Source organism: Hibiscus syriacus, unplaced genomic scaffold, assembly GCF_006381635.1.
Source record: "Hibiscus syriacus cultivar Baekdansim isolate YM2019G1 unplaced genomic scaffold, ASM638163v2 tig00110183_pilon, whole genome shotgun sequence".
Lineage (NCBI taxonomy): Eukaryota > Viridiplantae > Streptophyta > Magnoliopsida > Malvales > Malvaceae > Hibiscus > Hibiscus syriacus.
Genome location: NW_024062614.1, coordinates 670,368 through 690,281, shown reverse-complemented (window position 1 = coordinate 690,281; position 19,914 = coordinate 670,368). Strand labels below are relative to the sequence as shown.

Here is a 19,914-nt window from a genome sequence, read left to right as displayed (position 1 = left end):
AAATTTCCTAAAGCTAACATCCAGGTAGATTTATTAATAGGATCCAAGGCTTGCAGATGGTTTAGCAGTCAATTTTCACAAGAAGAAGAAGGATTTGTTGCTGGTATCCACCTCCACCTGATTTTTATAAATTCAATGTGGATGGGGCTGTTAGAGTGATGGTTTGCAGGGTGGAATTGGAGGTCTGTTGAGAGATTCGAATGGCTCTACCGTGATCTATTCTCTAAGCCTGTCGGACCTGGTCCTCCTCTGTTTGCCGAGTTTGAAGCCATTAAAGAAGGAATAGATCTATTTCTACATTCGGATTGGGCGTTGAAGGGAAGACTTTCTCGAAAGTGATTGTAAACTGCAGTGGATTGGATTTTCAGGCCTTCTGAGGCTCCATCGGTCTTCAGTTCTTTGGTTCGGGAAATTGGGGATGTAATTTCTGGTAGGGATATTATGGTTAGGCTGATTCCTAGGGCTTGTAATTGGGTGGCAGACAAGTTAACTAAGGATGGGATAGGTTGAATGTCCTTAGTGTTAGTGGTTATGTTTGGTATTTTATTTCGGGTGATGTTGTAAATTATAGTTGTATGTAATTCTGGTTTATTAATATATTGAGGTACTCTTTTCCTCCTTCCGTTAGTTGCCTCTTCTCAAGAGGCAACTATGAGGAGGTTTTTAATGAGACCTCCTATTCCTATCAAAAAATGAACTGTCTCATGTTACCTATAAAAATATAGTAAGTATACACCTAGGAAAAATAAAAAATAAAAATTTAAAAGATAATTCTATTTGCTAAAGGACAAGGGCACCATACACCTTCAAGAATTTTTTTTTATTTTTTAAAATAATATAAAAGAAATGCTTACCGCTTAATAGGCGGAGGACGGTCAAATATCTCTCGTTGATTAATGGTAGGCATAGAACCATGTAGTGGAAGAACCAAAAACTTGCTAAGGTCCCCAAGAAAGTTGTTCACTTTAATCTTGTCAAGGAGCTTAGAAATGTCATCCCAGCCCGTGAGGAATACAAGAATAGCTCCATCAGCTTCAAAGCGGCAAATATGTTCAATTGTGGCCTCCACCTAGAAATTTCCAACAATGGTAAATATGATAGACACAAATGCCGAATAATATGGTTTAAAAGGTTTTTGCAAAAATGATATTGTAGTATCACCAACATATGTTCTCTTTTGAGAAAAAGGAAAATGGTATTTCGTTTCCCTATAAACACGAAAATGGCAGGCCCAAAGAAAAATAAAAGAAAACAAACATCAAATCAAATGATAATTATAAGGTCGGATTACATAAAATCACCTTTCAACCGTGGAGGCTAACCATGAAAATGGCAGACCCAAAAGAAAAGCAATAAGAAAACAAACATCCAATCAAATGATAATTAAAAGGTCGCATCACATAAAAGGAAATTTCCTTTCAAGCGCGGGGGGCAAGTTCCAGACTTAACTGACTTCAGAAATTATACCAGTCCCAAATCAATCTGTGAACCAGACCATGCTTCAAGTGAATGTCTTGTAGTTGCACTGTAACTCTTATATTCAGAATCAATGTCCACATCCTACATAAGGAAATGTCAAAATGTCATTAGTACCTAACAGAATTAAAGAACAAAACTTCCTAAACTTTAAGTGGGTTTTTTTATAGAAAGTAGGCCTCATTAAAACCTCCTTCAAGCCCTGCCATGTTATAAAAGTAACATGACGGAACAAAGGAGGAAAAGAGTGCCATGAAACTTTATTCACAAGAGCCAAATTACAAAGATGAACAAACTCCTAAACTTTCAACTGAAGAACATAAGACTTAAAACAAACCACCTAACAAACAGGAAATACAATTCCTACTACTCAGCACGATCATATAACCCAAAATCACCCTATCCCATCTTTAGCTAGTTTGTCAGCTTACCATTTGCCGCCCTCAAAATATGCCTAAATATCTTTTTTCCGGTCAAACTCGAAACTATATCCTTCACCAAGGATAGATGCATAGGGGGGCTTAAACCCGGATTCTGGATCCACTTCAGAGCGTTAGATGAGTCTGATTCCACGATAATCTCTGATTTGGGACAAATCCAACTCCTCCATAAGACAAATCCCTCTTTTAATTGCCAACAACTCTGCCAGATAGGAAGACCACCCCCTACTGATTCAGAGAACCACTGTAGCAATAGTCCACTGCTATCCCGAACTAGACCACCAATACCTCCTTTTCCCACCCAAAACCATCGCTCCATCAACATTTAACTTTAGAAACCCATCCGGTGGAGGAACCCAGCAAGTTGATTGATAGCAACCCTTTCCTGATCTGTCTGCCGAATCTGCAAGTTTCAAATCACCTACAAGAGAATCTTAAGGAATGCCCACATCCTTGAAACGAGCACTAAACCAGGAAGCCACTCTAAATCTAACAATGAAGGATAATCTGACCAAATCCAGCTTTCCTTTCTGAAAGATAATCTCATTTCTACATTTCCAGACCGACCACATCACTTCCCTAGGAATGAATTTCCAAATCAAAGAGTTAGTCATAAAATCATCCCACAAAATATAAAGTCCATGGTACACTTTGGAATCACCAACGACACATTCCACATTTTCAAGAAGGAAGACCACAGACCCCACGCAACCCTACATGCAGAAATAAATGGGAAATTGATTTCACCTCCCAACCACACAAACACAAAAGCTGATCAACAATCTCTGCAACACCTCTCTTAGCTAACTCCTCTTTAACCGGTACTCTTTGCTGCACTAATTGCCAAACAAACATTTCCACCCTTGGAGGAGCTAAACCTGTCCAAATATTCTTTTCCCAATTCGACCTTGGTCAAAGAAAGAGTTTATACAAGACTTGCTGTGAAAGTTCATTCCCTATTCCCTAACCGAAATCCAACAATCATCTTCAGCAGGAAAAATAAAGGTATTATTCAATATAGTGATCAACTGCAACCACTGTTCAATTTCCCAATCAACCAAGTTCCTTCTCATTTGGATGTCCCACACCCAACCCGAGGCAATCTTCACCATAAACTCCGTCACTTTGCCCGCTCTATTATTTGATAAAACATAAAGTCTAGGAAACAACATTTTCAAGGGATCATCACCCAACCATACATCATTCCAAAACTCCACAGCTTCCCATTTCCACCTTCAACGCATATTCCTTCTAAGACAATCTCCAAATCATCATTGTTGAAGAAGTTTTTCACCATGGTCAAAGAAAGAGTTTATACAAGACTTGCTGTGAAAGTTCATTCCCTATCCCTAACCAAATCCAACAATCATCTTCAGGAAAAATAAAGGTATTATTCAATATAGTGATCAACTGCAACCACTGTTCAATTTCCCAATCACCAAGTTCCTTTCATTTGGATGTCCCCACACCCAACCCGAGGCAATCTTCACCATAAACTCCGTCACTTTGCCCGCTCTATTATTTGATAAAACATAAAGTCTAGGAAACAACATTTTCAAGGATCATCACCCAACCATACATCATTCCAAAACTCCACAGCTTCCCATTTCCAGCCTTCAACGCATATTCCTTCTAAGACAATCTCCAAAATCATCATTGTTGAAGAAGTTTTTCACCACAACCTTTCCAAATCCACAATGCACGAGCTGACCACGAATTCCCCAAAATAATGGAATTCGGATCCAGATTGTAAACAGCACAACTACTCTCTTCCACCAAGACTTTTTTTCAAAAGTAAACTTCCATACCCATTTCCCTAGTAAGGCTCGGTTCATTAGTGCTAGATTAGGGACCCCTAGACCCCCAATTTCTTTGGTTTAGTAACCGACTTCCAGTTGACCCAATGGATTTTTTCCTTGTCCATGATAGAGTTAAGTTTAAGTAGCACAGTAGCTGGAATTTGAACATAGACAGAAAATAGATCGGTAGAGAGCAAAGCACCGATTTGACCAATACTACCCCGCTATTGACAACGATTTAGCTATCTAGCCACTCAATTACCATGAAATCTCGCCACTATAGGATCCCACAGCAGCGAATTTCTCTTGTACCCCAAGGCAGTCCTAAATATTCCGATGGAAGATATCCTACCGAGCAGCCAATACGTCTGTCCAAGTAGCTAACTCCCCATCTTCAACATTTACTCCAAAAATCCTGTTTTTTGCCTAGATTTAACTTCAACCCCACCAGAAGCTCATAAATGAGTAACACTCTTCTAACATTCCTCAACTATGAATAGAGCCTTTACTGAAAATTATAAGATCATCCGCAAATTGAAGATGTGACAGTTTGAATGCTCTGTCTTGCACACCTAATTCAAACCCCAAAAAACAATCCCAAATCCACTGCTTTAGTTGACAACAAAGCAGCAACTCAGCAGCAAGTTGAAAAGCATAGGTGAAAGCGAACATCCTTGTCTCAGACCCTGGATGAATGAAATTTCTCCGTAGGAACCCATTTACTAAAATCGAAATCTCAGCAGTTGACATGCATGATACATCCACTCCTCCACTTATCACCAAACCCCATTTTACTCATTTTTGTATCAGGATTTTCCAATCCACCAAGTCATGCTCTCTTAAAATCCACCTTGAAGACTCTCCTTCAGCCCTCTTTTCTCCAAAAATCAATGCTCTCATTTGCAAAAAGAGCAGTCCAAGATGTTCCTCCCCGGAATAAAAGCAAATTGGGACGGACTCATAATATCATTAATACACGAACTCAGCCATCTAGCTAAGACCTTAGAAATAACTTTATATAGACCTCCCACTAGACTAATTGGCCTAAAGTCTTCCAACCCCTCCGGATTGCCTTCTTTGGATAAGAGAAATGAAGGAAAAATTCACCTTCGGCTCCCACTCCTTCCCCAATAGAAATCCCTAAAAAATCGCATCATATCATCCTTCAAATATTCCAAAACTTCTTAAAAAACCCTAAGTTCAACCATCCGGACCCGGAGCTTTGTTGATATCCGATGAACAATAGCTTCCCAAACTTCCTCTTCAGAAAAAGGCTTCTCCAATGCTAAACACTGACCTTCCGAGAGCCTAAAAAGTCCAGATTTAATTCCTCTGCCTCCAGGGTGTTTTTTTTTATTATACAACCTCTTGAGAACTCCATCACTGAAGCTTTAACTGACCTAGGATCTTCTATACTTCCCCATCACTTTGAGGGCTTTAATGCAATTTACCCTCCCTCTAATTATTGCACTGTTATGAAAAAACCTTGTGTTCTTATCACCCTCCAGTCTCCATTCAATCTCGACTTTTGCATCCAGATTGATTCTTTCCTTCTTTTGTAACTCCCATAAATCTCTCTTTGCTTCAACAATAGAATTCATTGAAATCAAGAAAGACCCTGTTGCAGTTTTAATTCCATATCCTGGATCACAGACTCCAACGTTCTGATTTTTCCTGGTAATTGAAGATAATCTTTACCAGACCATTTTTTACCACATCCTTCACCCGGTTAAGTATTTTGGAGATGGCATCAAGTTTTCCTGCTCCCAGTTTGAGCAGCTCGTTTGTCAACAATTCGCTAAACCCTTCCTCCCCAACATATAATTAAACAGTCTAAACGGCTTCGGCCCCCAATTAATCCCTATTCTCCAGCAGAATATGTTATGATCAGAAATGGACCGAGGCTGCAAAGTTTGGCTGATCTTCGGGAATTGCGAGAAAAAACTATGATCAACTAAAAATCGATCCAATCTCTCAAAAGTGGGAGTTTCCCTATTATTACACCACGGGAACTGACCCCCCCACTAAAGGCAAATCAATTAAATTTGCCTTAGAAACAAAATCTCGAAAATTATTCATCGAAACCACATTCACCTCACCACCCATTTTCTCTTCCTGAGTCAAAAGGGCATTGAAATCTCCACCTAAGCACACTGGACAGTCTACCTGTTCCAGAAACGAAGTTAACTCTCTGAAAAACGGCTCTTTATAGCCTCCACACTTAGACCATAGACATTTATGAAACAACAAATGTTTGGTATACCATCCATCCATCCCTTTAATGCCACAAATCTAGTCTGGATGATCTTTTCCTTAACTACAAACCTTCTGATTCCACAAAGCAAGCACGACAGCCAAACCATTAAGGATTTCCCCCCCCCCCCATTTTCCTTCCTAACATAGTACTAATAGCTTCTAATTTGGATTCTTGAAGAATAAGATAGTCGGTTTTTTCTCCTCAAAAATCTCTGAATAGCTCTAGCTTTAACCTTCCTACCCAAACCCCTAACATTCCAACCATAATGGACCATTCTATCATCAAATTCCATTTTATGACCTTAACCCCTGAACCAACTACACCCCTCAATCATCTCTATCCTTCACCAAATGAGCAACTTTGGTCACGAATTCTTTTTCTCCTCCTTTAAACTTTACCCCCAACAAATTTGATACTTTCTAACACTCTTTTGTCCTCCCCTGTTTCTCATCTCCTGCTCCCATAACATCGTCCTTACCACCACAGCTTTAGCATCCCACCTCCTAACAAAACTCTGTTATGAAGCCTCTTTCAACATTACTAACCGACGCACTTCTCCCAGAAGGACCGCTGGGACAATGATACAGACCCATACTGCATACCATTTTCAACCTGTGTAGATCTAAAAGCTTCATTCTTATTCCCATTTTTGTTTACTGTTGGACTAACCTGCTCAGGCCCATATACCTCCCTCCTTCCGATGCTGGAAATCAACTCACAACTAAGCCACTTTCCCCGAGTGACTCCTTCTAAGCTGGCCACTTTTTCCTCCCGTCAGAAAAGGTCAACATTAAAACTGTCATTGGCTTCAGCATTTTTTTTTTCAAAATTCCCTCGTTCATTGAACCACCTCCCTGTGAGGTACCTCGAACCCACTCTTCTTCCCTGTTCCTAGAGTCTGACAACTGCTGGAAATTCAACTGCCCTTGCAGATCTTCTCGATCCTCACCTTTGCTCCCATCCGGCGAAACCTCCTCCCAAGGATCCACTGATCCTCCTTCAGAACCATCTTCAACCCCATCATCACCAACCCCAACTTCAAGCTCAGGGAAGAAATCATCGTTGTTATCTACCTTAATCTTGATAGTAAAGGACCTTCCATAAGTATTAATGATGACATGTGGAGGGATGTCAAACGGACTTTCAACTCTTAATAACATCTGAGCCACCCTGCAATCAACTCTTTGAGCTGTCTGCTCTTGAATCTTCACTAATTTGCCCCATCTCGAAGCCAAACTGGTAAAAAATGGAACTGACCAACAGTTTAATGGAAAGCCCATCATGGATACTGCACAATAAGGTAATGGAACACCCCTGTCTTCTATCACAGACTCCAACCGTTCAAACCAAAAGACAAAGCCTCCCACTTATCTTCCAATGCTGCTTCTTTCTCCTCACAGACTGGAATAATATCAAACATGCATTTTTCGCATATCTCATCCAATTACCTTGACATTGATTCCTTCAGTTCTCAATGCCCTTTGCACAAATTCAACCTCAAATATCGCTTTAACGATACCTGGTAAGACGACCTCATCCAGATCTTTCCTCCATTGGAATGAAGAAATCCAAAGGCTTCTTCTCCTCTCTCTTATCACCAAGGTTTCTGGATTGCTGACCCTCACCTTTTTCAAACCTACTACGTATCCTTATATGTTCTGCCATCATGGAACCTGTTCATCATCTCCTTCTTCCCTGCCTCAACCACTTGGCTAGATGCATTTTTCCTTTTCGACATCTCTACACCTACACCTGCAGCCTCTGCGACACTATTGCGCTTCAAGTTCCTCGGAAAACTGCTCTTCGATATTTCGCATATGACCCAATATTCTCCTCCATCAACTAGGACCTTGTTCATCTTCTCTTTAGCCTTAATCAAATCCTCCTTACTCGCAATGCACAAGGCAAACGTCTTGTCCTTATAATGAGTCTTCTATAACAAACGAAATAAAAACTTTAATCACCTTACCATAGAGGCTAAAACGATCCCATAATACACTTCTATGCACTCTCCTGCTAAGATTGTCACGAATGCAACCCACGATCCACCTCCAGACCCTCTCTATCTCCCTCAGAGACTCAAAGCGATTCCGCTCCTCTCTCCCTCTCGCTCTCTCTACTCCCATCCAGCTTCCCCCACCTTTTTGCAGTCTATCTTGATGATTCTTTCTCAAGTTAAGTGGTTCTATTTGCAGAAGAATAAAAGGGTACAAATTCAGATTATCAGATTAAAGCATTACATCCATAATTAATAAATGCTAAACTTCTAATAACGACAGTATGAATTAATAACAATGAGAAAATGGAGAGATTGTGAGATAAAGATAGAGGCACATAGAGACGGAAAACATCTGAAATAAAGCTAAAAGGCGCACTCACAACAACCACAATTACCATGCAAGTCTAGACTCTGTAAAGCATAAATGAGACGAAGCTCTAAATCTCTAATAAACTTACAATACATAAAATGCTTAATTGTTGCCATAGTATGGGGGTGAAGGAAGGCATTAGCTAAGAAGCACAAGAGTGAAAGAACTAGATAAGAACCAATTAGCTCGCCAAAACCCAAAGAGTAAAGTGGTTTCAGGCCATTACTATAAGTAACCTGGTTTGGTTAGACCCATACAATGACCCTCTATGGTAAACTTATGGATTACTAGTTAGTTCATTTTTTATATCGATTTAAAATTTTAAGGGAAAAAATGGCAGAATGGTGACACTTATAAATGTCTGGTCCCACTTTAGTGGCAGCATAACTAGGTAACGATCCTTTGGTATTATTGTATAATTAAACAATTAAAAATAGACTGATGATTGAATACGTACCTCAAATAGTGCACTTAAATTATCTTTCTTCATAGAGAACAATCAGCATTGATGGTAGCGCTCATCAAAATAAGACGCAAGTCTGGACGTCGAGGAAGAAGGTCACGCAAAATTATAACAAAAGTCTCATTCATGCCTCTTTCATGATTTCATCCACTAACAAATGACTCACGCCATTTAAATCTGGGTCCTGAACCTACAGTTTGAAAAACGACAAACGAAAAACAATGTCTAGAAGGGAAACAACTAGCTGACCGGTGGAAATATCACATGAAGCAAACAAATGCTCTAGTTTTAACATCCAAAGAATTCACTGGCAAGATGCATTTAGCGTGACAGTATGATTCATTAGTGACAAGATAGACTGAGGAAGAAATAAAAACCCTTTGCTAGTGACAGGATAGCTAAAAACAGCCAAGCTATAATAACAATCAGATTTCTGAAAAAAAACCTTCAAGTATCACTAGAACTTTGGAAGAGAGCAATGTAACACAGAAGTAAGAACTTGAATTAACAGAAAATGACGATGTTATAGTACCCAACTGTCGAAGTAACACTCCAGTAGTGCAAAACAAGAGCCGTGTTTGAGCCGACCGCTTTGACTCTAGGCGAATCTGATAACCAACTGTTTCACCAAGACTCTCTCCCCTTTCTGAGGATATTCTAGCTGCAACAGATATGGCAGATATACGACGTGGCTGAGTACATAATGTACAATCAGCACCCCTCAGAGATGATATCTCCTCTTCTAAAATAAACTGAGGAAGCTGTGTGTTTTACCACAGCCTGTTTCTCCTGAAACCACTAAAACCTGTACCATTGGATTAAATAACAAAAATCAGACATCTCTTTAGCACTGCAAACAAGGAAATAAATAGAATTATAGAGCTATCTTATTGATCATGTCATGGTAGGTCAGTATATAAAAATTGGAAATAAAGCCAACAGAAATGGAGGATGATAGATGAAGGAGACACAGAGAAGCAATATTGACCATGAAGGAATCCAAAATCTGCAAACTGTGGTGTCCTGAAACCCATCATTGACTACGTTTTATGTCCTCTTCTTATAGTTCCTTTGGAGTGTATGCGAGAAAACATATTTGCAAGCTCATTAGGATGACTCATTGAGTAATTGAACTAGGCTAATTCATCATGGAGATAAAATTGAGCTTGAATAGTTCAAGTAGTGGAAGTGTGAAACCAAGTTGATTTAGAGCATTTAAATACTTACCTAGTCGATTTAATAAAATTGCAGGCCTAGTTAAATTCCTTTGTAATAAATTGTATATTTAACATGCAGATAAAGATATAGCACAATACTTTATCCTATAATTGAAATTTAATGTGATTAACAGCAACAAACAAAGCTTAATCAAGTCACTAGTTGCGTCAAGTTTTTTTTTAGTAATGCTTGAGCACAGCTTGATTGACTTCAATGAACAAGAGTTCATTGGGCATGAACTAAAGCTTTTTTACTAGCTCAGCTTGGTTCCTCAACTCTTATAGTGATAATTCAAGTTTTCAGCTCTCTTTGAAATTTACATGCAAACTTTTCAGTTTATCCTCCAAGCACACAAGCATGAGTATAAAGAGCCTATTATCTTAGCAATGAATATAACATACCAAAACAACTAATAGATAGCTTCACAATACACCGCACATAGAGAGACTACAATTTTAGAATAGCCTTTAACATACCAAAACAACTAATAGATAATTTCATAATAGTCTAATAAGGAAAAAAGGGTTATGAATATATACGCGCTGATCAATTTGGAACATCCAGCATGTGGAAAGCCTTCTTTTCTTTCCATAAAGAAAAGACACGTGCAATTACATCAAAGAGGCTTGAACATAGTAAGCACAGTGAATATTTTATTTGAGGTTCCATATTTATAAAAAAAATTATTACACTTCTACAATAGCATCTAATTATCACCTCTTTTCTGATTTACAGAGTAAAACATGCCATCAACAAGCTAGTAACACCAAAGAAAGAAAATGATGCTATCTGAATTCAGGAGAAATGGTTTAACAAGTATTAGACCTGATTTTCAGCAACAGCTTTTAGAAACTCAGCTTTAACTTTGAATGCAGGTAGTTTTTCTTTGAAAGACCGCATCACCTTCGCACTGTTACTTACCTATAAGAGATTAAATAACATGCGAAATATTAAGCACGGCAACCTGAACCATAGGAACATATGGATTTAACAAAAATTATATAATAGAATGTCACGATTAGAATACACACATTCAAGTTTTCCTGTTTTTTCTTGAGTTCAGCACTGAGTTTTTCCTTCGCAAATCAGTTTCATTTGTAGCAACTAAATCAGTTCCTTTTGCATCAGGCAAAGGCTTTATGGCTCCCCTACTAGATGCGACTCCATAATCATCACCCAACCTTGTGTCCTTTGAGATATCCAAAAGATTTCCAACTCGCCTCTCAGTTTCTGTAGACATTTGGATCTGTACAAAAGTTGGAAAATGAGAACTTATAGAACAAGCTCAGTAAGCATACAATGACATAAAGAATATAGATACTACTCAGTTTTAACCTGTTTCTGTGTTGATCCATGACGTTCATCAAGATCTGCACGATAATTTGGCAATGGAACTTTACTAACCACAAGAGCCTTCCCTTTATTATATGCATGGCTTCCTTTCCACAAATTCAAAATCAAGACCCATGGGTGGGGTGGGGAGGGGATTGTAACAATTAAGTAAAAAGTTAATATATATTTGAATGAAAAGCAACCATCTCTACTTTGAAAAAAATGATAGGGAAATAAAAATTCAAACTTAAATATGATGCTATTGAGAAGTGGTTATAGAACACATACAAGTAAAGACCTAATTCGTAGGCCATATCAAAAAGAACTTGTTGGTCGGAACGGCTGAAATTTCGTTTAAAGATAATCTCTTGCTCCTGTCCTGTTTTTCATTTGATTCATCTTATCCCACCACTCAGCCTCATCAAGAACTTCCATCAAACACAACCAAAAGTATGTTTAATAATAATAATACTCATAAGCTTCCTTTTTGTATTAATTTTATTACTCATTTTTTGCTTCTTACAAAGATTTACTTCCAACGCAAAAGCAAATGATAAAAAGTTAATATGTTAGGATAAAAACAAGGGGAAAAAAATAAATTTTGATACACCAATATTCAAACAAAGAATGTTTTTGAATTTTGATAGTTAAAATTTTTATTTATCAAAATTATTCAAAATCGCTGGGATTTTACCTATGTATCCAAATGTCAATCAGAAAACAGCCAAAAACAGAGGCTAATTACATAATGAGCACACTTAAATCAGAAGCTTAAACCTTCATTGCACAATTTCAAACAGCCAAAACAAAACTCCACAGCATTTAGATACCTCAGCTTCCATTTGACGGAGGCGCTCAGCACGCCAAACTGGGTCCCTCCAGCGCTTCTCGCCGCCACGACCTCCGAGTCCGCTTCCGCCACCGCGTCCTCCTCCTCCTCCTCCTCGGCGTCCACCGCCGCGTCTGGAGTTGGGACCACCGCCCCGACGGCCACCTTGGTAGTTAGGGCGATGAGACATAGCAAAGGATGAAATCTGGAGTGGAGAAAAAGGAGAGATCAGCTTAGGCGCGAAAAGGGGGCGATTGAAAAGAAGCCAAGTGGGAATATTGCTAGTGCTGAACAAGCGCAGGGACATTTATATTCGATCGATCGAAGAAAATAGAACTCTACTTTATACACATGGATGGACCGCACGGTGGGTAGTGGGGAGGTTAGTGGTTTATTTGTTGAAGAGAGTCGAGCTCAATGCAACACTTGTTGGATGCATTTTAGGGATTTGATTTATCATAAGCCAAATCCAAATTTCATTTAGTGAAATGTAGATTGTGGTTACTGTCGGAATGGTCCAAATAAATAATTTGATATCGTTTAAATAGTTCTTGAATTTAAAATTTTATATATGTAAAAAATTCTCGTCCAAATATTTATCTATTAAAATTAGATATTAGGGATGGCAATGGGTCGGGTCGGGTCGGGTTTTTGAGCCACCCGACCCGACCCGAGAAGAAAGGGCTCTCCACCCGTGACCCGACCCGACCCGACAAAATTAATGTTTCACCCGACCCACCCGACCGAATATATGACTTAGAAACCCGACCCGACCCGACCCGACCCGAAATAATAAAAAAAATTAATTCAATGAAAACAGTGACTTAATTGAAAAAAAATTATATATGGAGGGTATTATTGTAATTATCCCTAAATATATAAGATAAAACCCGAACAGATTATATATGGAGGGATATTATTGTAATTATCCCTAAATATATAAGATAAAATTATATATATTTTTCGGGTCGGTCGGATTTTTTTACCCTAAACTCGGCCCGACCCGACCCGAACAGTGTATTTAAAAAAAACCCGACCCGAACCCGAAATTTTTTTAAAAAAATCCGACCCGATCGGGTCGGGTCGGGTCGGGTCGGAACCCGTCGGATTCGGGTTGAGTTGCCATCTCTAGATATAAGACTTGAATTAGTCCAAATTAACCGGACAAAACTTTAAGATCCAAAAGGACAACAAAAAAGGAAAAATATAGATTGTGGTTGAATAGAATAAGGCTATTAAGATCGTTAATTCAATCATCGATAGAAATGAACTAATTAAAATTGAATTAATCGATCTTTTCTTTAATTGTTAATAGAATTTTTTTTAAAATTTATTTATAAAATTGAACAAATTTTTATGTTTTCAAATTAATTGAAATTTGTTAAAAAAATTAATTTAATTAATTTAGATTTAATAGAAGTATTGTTTTCAATAAGGTTAAAGTTTGATTGAGTCTTGAAAATTTAATTGTTCTAATTTAGTTAAAAGAAGTTAGATCTTGATTCTTAATAGTTTTGAGCTTTAAATATATATATATATATACTATTTAATATTTTCAATTAATCAGGTTAATTAATCAATTTCAAATTGAATTAATTGTTAACTAAAATTTATAAATATTCTTAATAGTTAATGATCTAACATCTAATTATCTAATTGATTAATCGAACTAAAATTTGATTCGATTGATTAATTCGATTAAAATCGAACAATGAACACCCTAAGCAAACGAAGTTAATTTAAGAGAGTTGATCATTGGTTTGGATATTATTATTATAAAATAATTATTCTATTAAATTACTTGACAAATTAAATTAAAATATATTGATAAAAGTTTGTATAATTGTTTTTTATTCAATTCTAATTAAAATTTATTTAATATATTATTTTTTATAAACAAAATAAAATCATATCAACTAGTAGAAACGGAACACACCTTTGTCATATATCAATCTAAAGGAAGCGAACATAGTGGAGACGTGTCAGTATCATACGTTTTACATCGATTTCATATGCAAGATTTATATCATCCATCCTTCACTAATTAATTTCTAACAGTCCAATAAAAGAGAATCGGAAGTTTAGGGATTAAATTATAAATTTGAGAAAGCTTAAGATTAAATTAAGTTTAATGTGGTATTGCGGTACAAAATCAGAATTTCTAAAAGTTTGAAGGGTAAATCATAATTCTTGAGAGTTGTAGGATTATAATAAATGTTTTGGAAACTTTAGGTTTAAACTTCGAAGTTTAGAAGTTTTGAGGTGTTATCGCAAACCTTAAGTAGATATGTGCCTTTCCAAGAAATTTACCCCTTTTAGCTTTATTATCTTCTTTCTTCGATCTTGAAGATGCCAAACACTAACCCCCTTTTGTGCCGCCTCCATCCCAACGTCGTCAGTGTCCTCTGCTCCTCTTTCTCTCCAGTGATCTTGGATTCAGATCCCTTGCCCGACCGTCTTCGCCTCACCGCCACCTCAAACTGTACCTTTCTACTTGGTTGAGATACGAGCTTTTTTATCTATTCAATATCACTCACCCTTCCACCATTTGCAACGCCTCATCACCGCTATGCCTAGGTGCTAGATCATCGTTCATCTTTTACAACCCTCTCGTTGAATCCGAACATATTTTGAATTAATCCCCTCTCCCAAGTCTCACCCTTTAATTTGTGACCCACGACTCTGAGCATACCAACGGCTTCCAAATTCTCCTTCATTCAATCCCTTCCCAGAACTCCTCCCATGATGTTTGATCTATAACGCCGCACTCAGTTTTTTGTGTCGTTACCCAGGCACGCATCCCAGTGCCCTTGCCACTCCCTGCTTGAATAATTTGATTTTTTTTTTGTATAATTTGAAATTTTTTCAGTTTTTGTGTCGTTACCCAGGCACGCATCCCAGTGCCCTTGCCACTCCCTGCTTGAATAATTTGATTTTTTTTTTGTATAATTTGAAAATTTTTGTATTAAACCTAATATGATATATCATTATCGTTCAATTATCATAAGTGTAGTCCAAGTCCATCATGAGTACCCTCTCTTCGTGAGAGAAAATGGGTTATTGGAATTATTACTAATTTATATTCTAAGTTCTGAATATAATTTTTAACGAATGTGTATCTCTTCTAATCATTTGCCCGTTAAGTGAATGATTGTTTACGGGTGAGGTCCATTACATTTTTTGTATACTGGGGTTTAGAATCAAGGTTTTTACTAGGATTATTACAATTGGAGGGTTTGTCTGATAAAATGAAATTGTAATAAGGATTCTATAACAAACAAAATTCACCTAATCACTCCTTGAAATATAATATATAATGAGAGGTTAAACTACATTATATTTTGGTCACTCAATTATTTTTTTTCTTCAAGATCATATTCAATTACGTTTTCTTTCAAGATCAAACAACATTACGTTTTTCTTTAAACAATTAACAGAACTGTTGATATGATATTTTTTTTCAGTGACAAGGTGACATTATCCTATGGCGACATGTCAACATACCGTTAATTTTTTAACGGTAGGTGACATGTCAACATACCATTAATTTTTTAACGGTAGGTGACAAAATTAAACATTATATATGATTGAAAGAGAAATAGTTGGGTAATTTAAATGAAAAAGTAATAGTTAGAATACTAGACATGTAGTTAACTCTATTTTTTTAGGATTTTATATACATTATTTAGGGTAAAGTTCCTGTTTAGCACATAAACTATTAGTTTTAGTCTGTTTTAGTACCTATTTTTTTCAAACCAATCTAACTTTTAGTTTTTTTTTCATTTTTAAGTATCCTGTTGTTAAAAACTTAACGGACGGGCTGACATGGATTTTCGGTAGACATATGATCAATCTGAAAGGTGGACCACAAAAAAATGACAAGTCGACCAACAATTCAGTTTTAGGCCCATTGGAAGGTGGACTATGGAGTCAGAGGATGAAGAAATCAAGAGTCCATCGTCGATTTGAATAGATTGAAACCTTTTTTTGGTGAAAATGGAGGCTAAAATCGCTTTTAGGGTCGAAAGGTGCAAGTAAAAAAGTTTGGACTTCATCGGCCGAGGATGCAACGGCTGACGAGTCTGTCCATTAAGTTTTTAATGATGATACTAAAATGAAACAAAAGCTAACTTTAGGTATAATTTTGAAAAGAAATGAAAATTTAGATACTGAAACGGATCAAAATTGATAGTTTATGTACTAAACAAGTTTACCCATATTTTATTACCACATTATTTATACAAGACAAAACAAATCCTAAATAAAAGAAGAATGGAGGCAATTATTTAATCGAAATTGCCATAAGTGCAAACTACCTGTCCTTTTCAGTCTGCATTTATTTATTGCTTTCTCCCATTAAGTATTGCCGGTTGTGAAGGGTCAACCACACCATTTGTGAATTTGATTCCAAATCCAAGAAAGCAAAAATTGTAAATTCAGGAAGCAGTTCTCCATAAACTATAGAAAAATAAGATAATACAACATTTCATTCAATCAACACTGAATATTGTAGCAACAAAGAAGAACTAGTTACAGGAAAGAATCTATAACCAAAAATGGAGTCTCTATTCTGAATTCTGAAAAGAATTGATTGCCCCATCCAACATTCACTGCAGTGAAGAAAAGCTTCGAATGCTTATCAAGCATTCATCTCTTGATAGATTCAAACCAATCCAAAGAAAAAAAAAGGAACATGTAAAAACTCAGAATCCCAAAGATGAATACTGCATAGCTGACATATCAACCTATGATTAAGCAGTAGCTGGAGGTGGTGGTGACGGCGGAGATTGTGTTGCTGGGGTTGGACTGTTGTTACGACTGCCGCCGCCACCGCCGCCGTTTTTTTCCCATGGTCTAACAGTGAACAGCACCACAAACAAGATGATGACCAGCAAAAGTGTGATGGCATAACAAGTCCATTCCGGGTGTTTTTCTGGTAATTCCTAGCTGTTTGAAGCCTTTCAGTTTCCACCTCTCACAAATGAATTAGCCCCTGTTCACATGGCTCTCTATGTCATCCAATTGCTCGCCCTGAGCCTGAACCAGCACCGCCATGTCCAAGAACACCTGGTGCAGCTCCTTGAGATTCTTCTCCAAGTCTTTAACTGCATCATGCCTTTCTTGAATCTCATTGATCGTGTCCAAAATCCTACCCCTCCCTTGTTCTTGAATGGCTTTTGCAAAAAACTCTCACTCTCTCCTGCAAATGCAACACAAGATTCCCAACAATATTAGTTTATCTTGGTACCCAAATGTATTCATATTTCTCTTGCAAACTACTGCAAATGCCGCTTTGTTAATCATGTGTTCGTTGTGATTACTTCAACCAAAAACAACTTTGAATTATACAAATCTAGACTATAGTTTACATTATTCCCGATTTTTTTATGGAACTATTTCATTAAAACTTTCCACAAGAAACTGAAGTTTGAATCAGAAATAACTTTTAATGGGAAAAGAGAGAGAGGGAGATTACACTGACCTGTTGAAATCAAAAGATCAAGAGTTTTCTCATCGAGTTTTCTCCGGTGACCGTGAAATATCTTCTTTGAACAGTTTCTCTATACTCGGACGAGATCTTTTCTCTCAACCCACTAAAACTTTCCATAGAATCCTTCAATTTCTTTCTCAGCCCGTTCACAACCGAGGTCCTCGTCCGGTCGGAAGAAGAGCCCGGTCCATACCCAGGCAAGCTCCGGTTGGCGGCGTTGGAGCGGTCAAGCGCTTCCAACCTGACCTTAATAAGCTTGGCCTTTTTCAAAGCCATGGCTACATCACCATCCATCTTCGCTCTCAACTCCTTCACGGATTTTGCATTGTGCAACGTCTTGCTTCGCTCGTGAGACGACGAAAGGTCGTCGTTTAGCCTCTCGAGTTCTTTGAGCTCGTCTTTGATGGATTCCACGTCTTCGAAGAACTTGTCGAGGTTAACACCACCGGAGGCGAAGGAGGACTCCGACATCTCGATTACGTGGTGATCGGGGGATGCTTCTTCGCTTCGAAAGCGAGAGAAAGAGCCTGAAATAGATTGTTCATCTTCGGGTTCCAAAAACAGGATCAGAAGGAATAGTTGGGGAAATATGTTTGGTGTATCAAGTCACAAACATGGATATTCTCTATCAGATGAGAGATTCTGAAAAAGGGTACTGAAGATGGAGAGGTTTTTGAAGGTGGAAGGAGGCTGCTGAGGAAGGTGGGATTTTGGTCAAGTTTCAACAAAGAGGGCATTTGAAAGAGTCAAAATGGGGAAAACGGCATGTATCATTTGTTTATTGTTTCTAGTGGGAAGGAAATGCAAAGAGGAAACGTCTTGGAAAATGGGAGAAAAGAAGGTGATGACCGAGTCCATCAGGAACCGAGTCGCATCGTTTTCTTTTGTGTTTGGTAAGTTTCCGGTGTTCATTAGGAAGATGGTTGGGAAAACGTGTGAAAATTTGGATAAATGATTTGATTCAGTACTTATTTGTTTCCTTCGTTATATATTTTAAGAAAGATTTTGTTGTTATTGTGGAAAATTACGTTGTACAAGTATCTAATTTAAGGCTGGTGGTAGGAAATATATATAACATGAAATGTCATAAAAATATAATATTTTTATATGACTACAATTTAATATATTAATTTTTTAACATTTTTGATTAAATTAAAAATATTATTCTTAGATCATATTCAATTAGTCGTTCCTTAGCTTTAAATTAGGATGTTGTCTCTTAGACATTCCTATTATTGTTGGTGAGAAAATAAAAAAAAAATTGACAATTTTTTTATAGTGCTTTGAGAAAATGATTTTACCCCCTGAATATTATAGTATTTGAGAAAGATATTTGAATCACCTAATCTCTTCGATGGAAATGTAAAAAGATAATTTTTTTCGTGTGTTGTTTAAGAAAACACTAAATCTTCCATACATTTCATGAAAACGTTAGGTAATTCAAATGTCTCTATTGTTTTACTATAAATTTTAGGGGTGAGCATTTAATCAAGTCAAGTCAAAAATTTTTGAGTTATTTGAGTTGGCGAATCATATTTTATAACTCGAACTTAACTTGAAATTTTTCTGAGTCGAGTTGAATTTATGAAATTCGAGTCGAGTTGTTCAAGTTTCTATACATATAATCTAAAATTATAAAAATATATTTACAATATTATATTTGAAAGAAGTTATTCCGAGGATAAAAGATCAATGGGAGTATAAAGGAGTCAAAGAATTGATGTGAAGAAAGAATTGGTAAACAATCATAGTCAAAAGACTAAATTGAGTAAAATGTAAAGTTAAAGGACTAAATTAAAACAAGAGAATATATTTTTAGTAAAAAAAAATAAGAATTGAAGTTACATATGTATTCTATAGTAGTAGGGGAGCTTGTGGTTTAAACGTACTTAAAATGAAAGATGGATTGAAGAAATACATAAATCATGCAAAATTGAGAGACTAAATTGAAAAAAATATAAAATTTGTTATCAAAAGTGGAATTAAAAGTATATGTGCATTATATGATGGTTTAGGAGCATGTGGTTTAAATTTGGTGAAAATTTGACTTAAAATGAAAAAGGAATGAAAGAAATAAGAAATCAGGGACCAAATCATAAATATGTCAAAATACTCATCCAAATTTTTAGTTTTTCGAATTATTCAAAATTTTGAAATTTCAACTTAACTCGAACTTGAAAACCGAATTGATATTTTTGTTACTAAACTATTAACTCCCGTTATTTTATTGATATGACACG

General features: G+C 36.9%; 1 protein-coding gene and 1 pseudogene across 1 annotated transcript in view; both read right to left on the bottom strand.

The window, feature by feature from the left end:
- The window catches only part of LOC120217101 (DExH-box ATP-dependent RNA helicase DExH1-like), a 38,340-nt gene extending 26,550 nt beyond the window's left edge, over positions 1-11,790 (bottom strand). Inside the window, 12 exon segments of the mRNA XM_039214307.1 lie at positions 855-1,069; positions 1,468-1,560; positions 8,799-8,837; positions 8,935-8,993; positions 9,337-9,573; positions 9,576-9,609; positions 10,848-10,943; positions 11,054-11,092; positions 11,095-11,268; positions 11,358-11,457; positions 11,643-11,740; positions 11,742-11,790. Coding sequence (XP_039070238.1) covers positions 855-1,069; positions 1,468-1,560; positions 8,799-8,837; positions 8,935-8,993; positions 9,337-9,573; positions 9,576-9,609; positions 10,848-10,943; positions 11,054-11,092; positions 11,095-11,268; positions 11,358-11,457; positions 11,643-11,740; positions 11,742-11,789 — 1,232 coding nt within the window. The 5' untranslated portion in view covers position 11,790.
- Positions 11,791-16,642: 4,852 nt separating this feature from the next.
- On the bottom strand, positions 16,643-18,262 carry LOC120217121 (annotated as a pseudogene).
- Between the last annotated feature and the right edge of the window lie 1,652 nt (positions 18,263-19,914).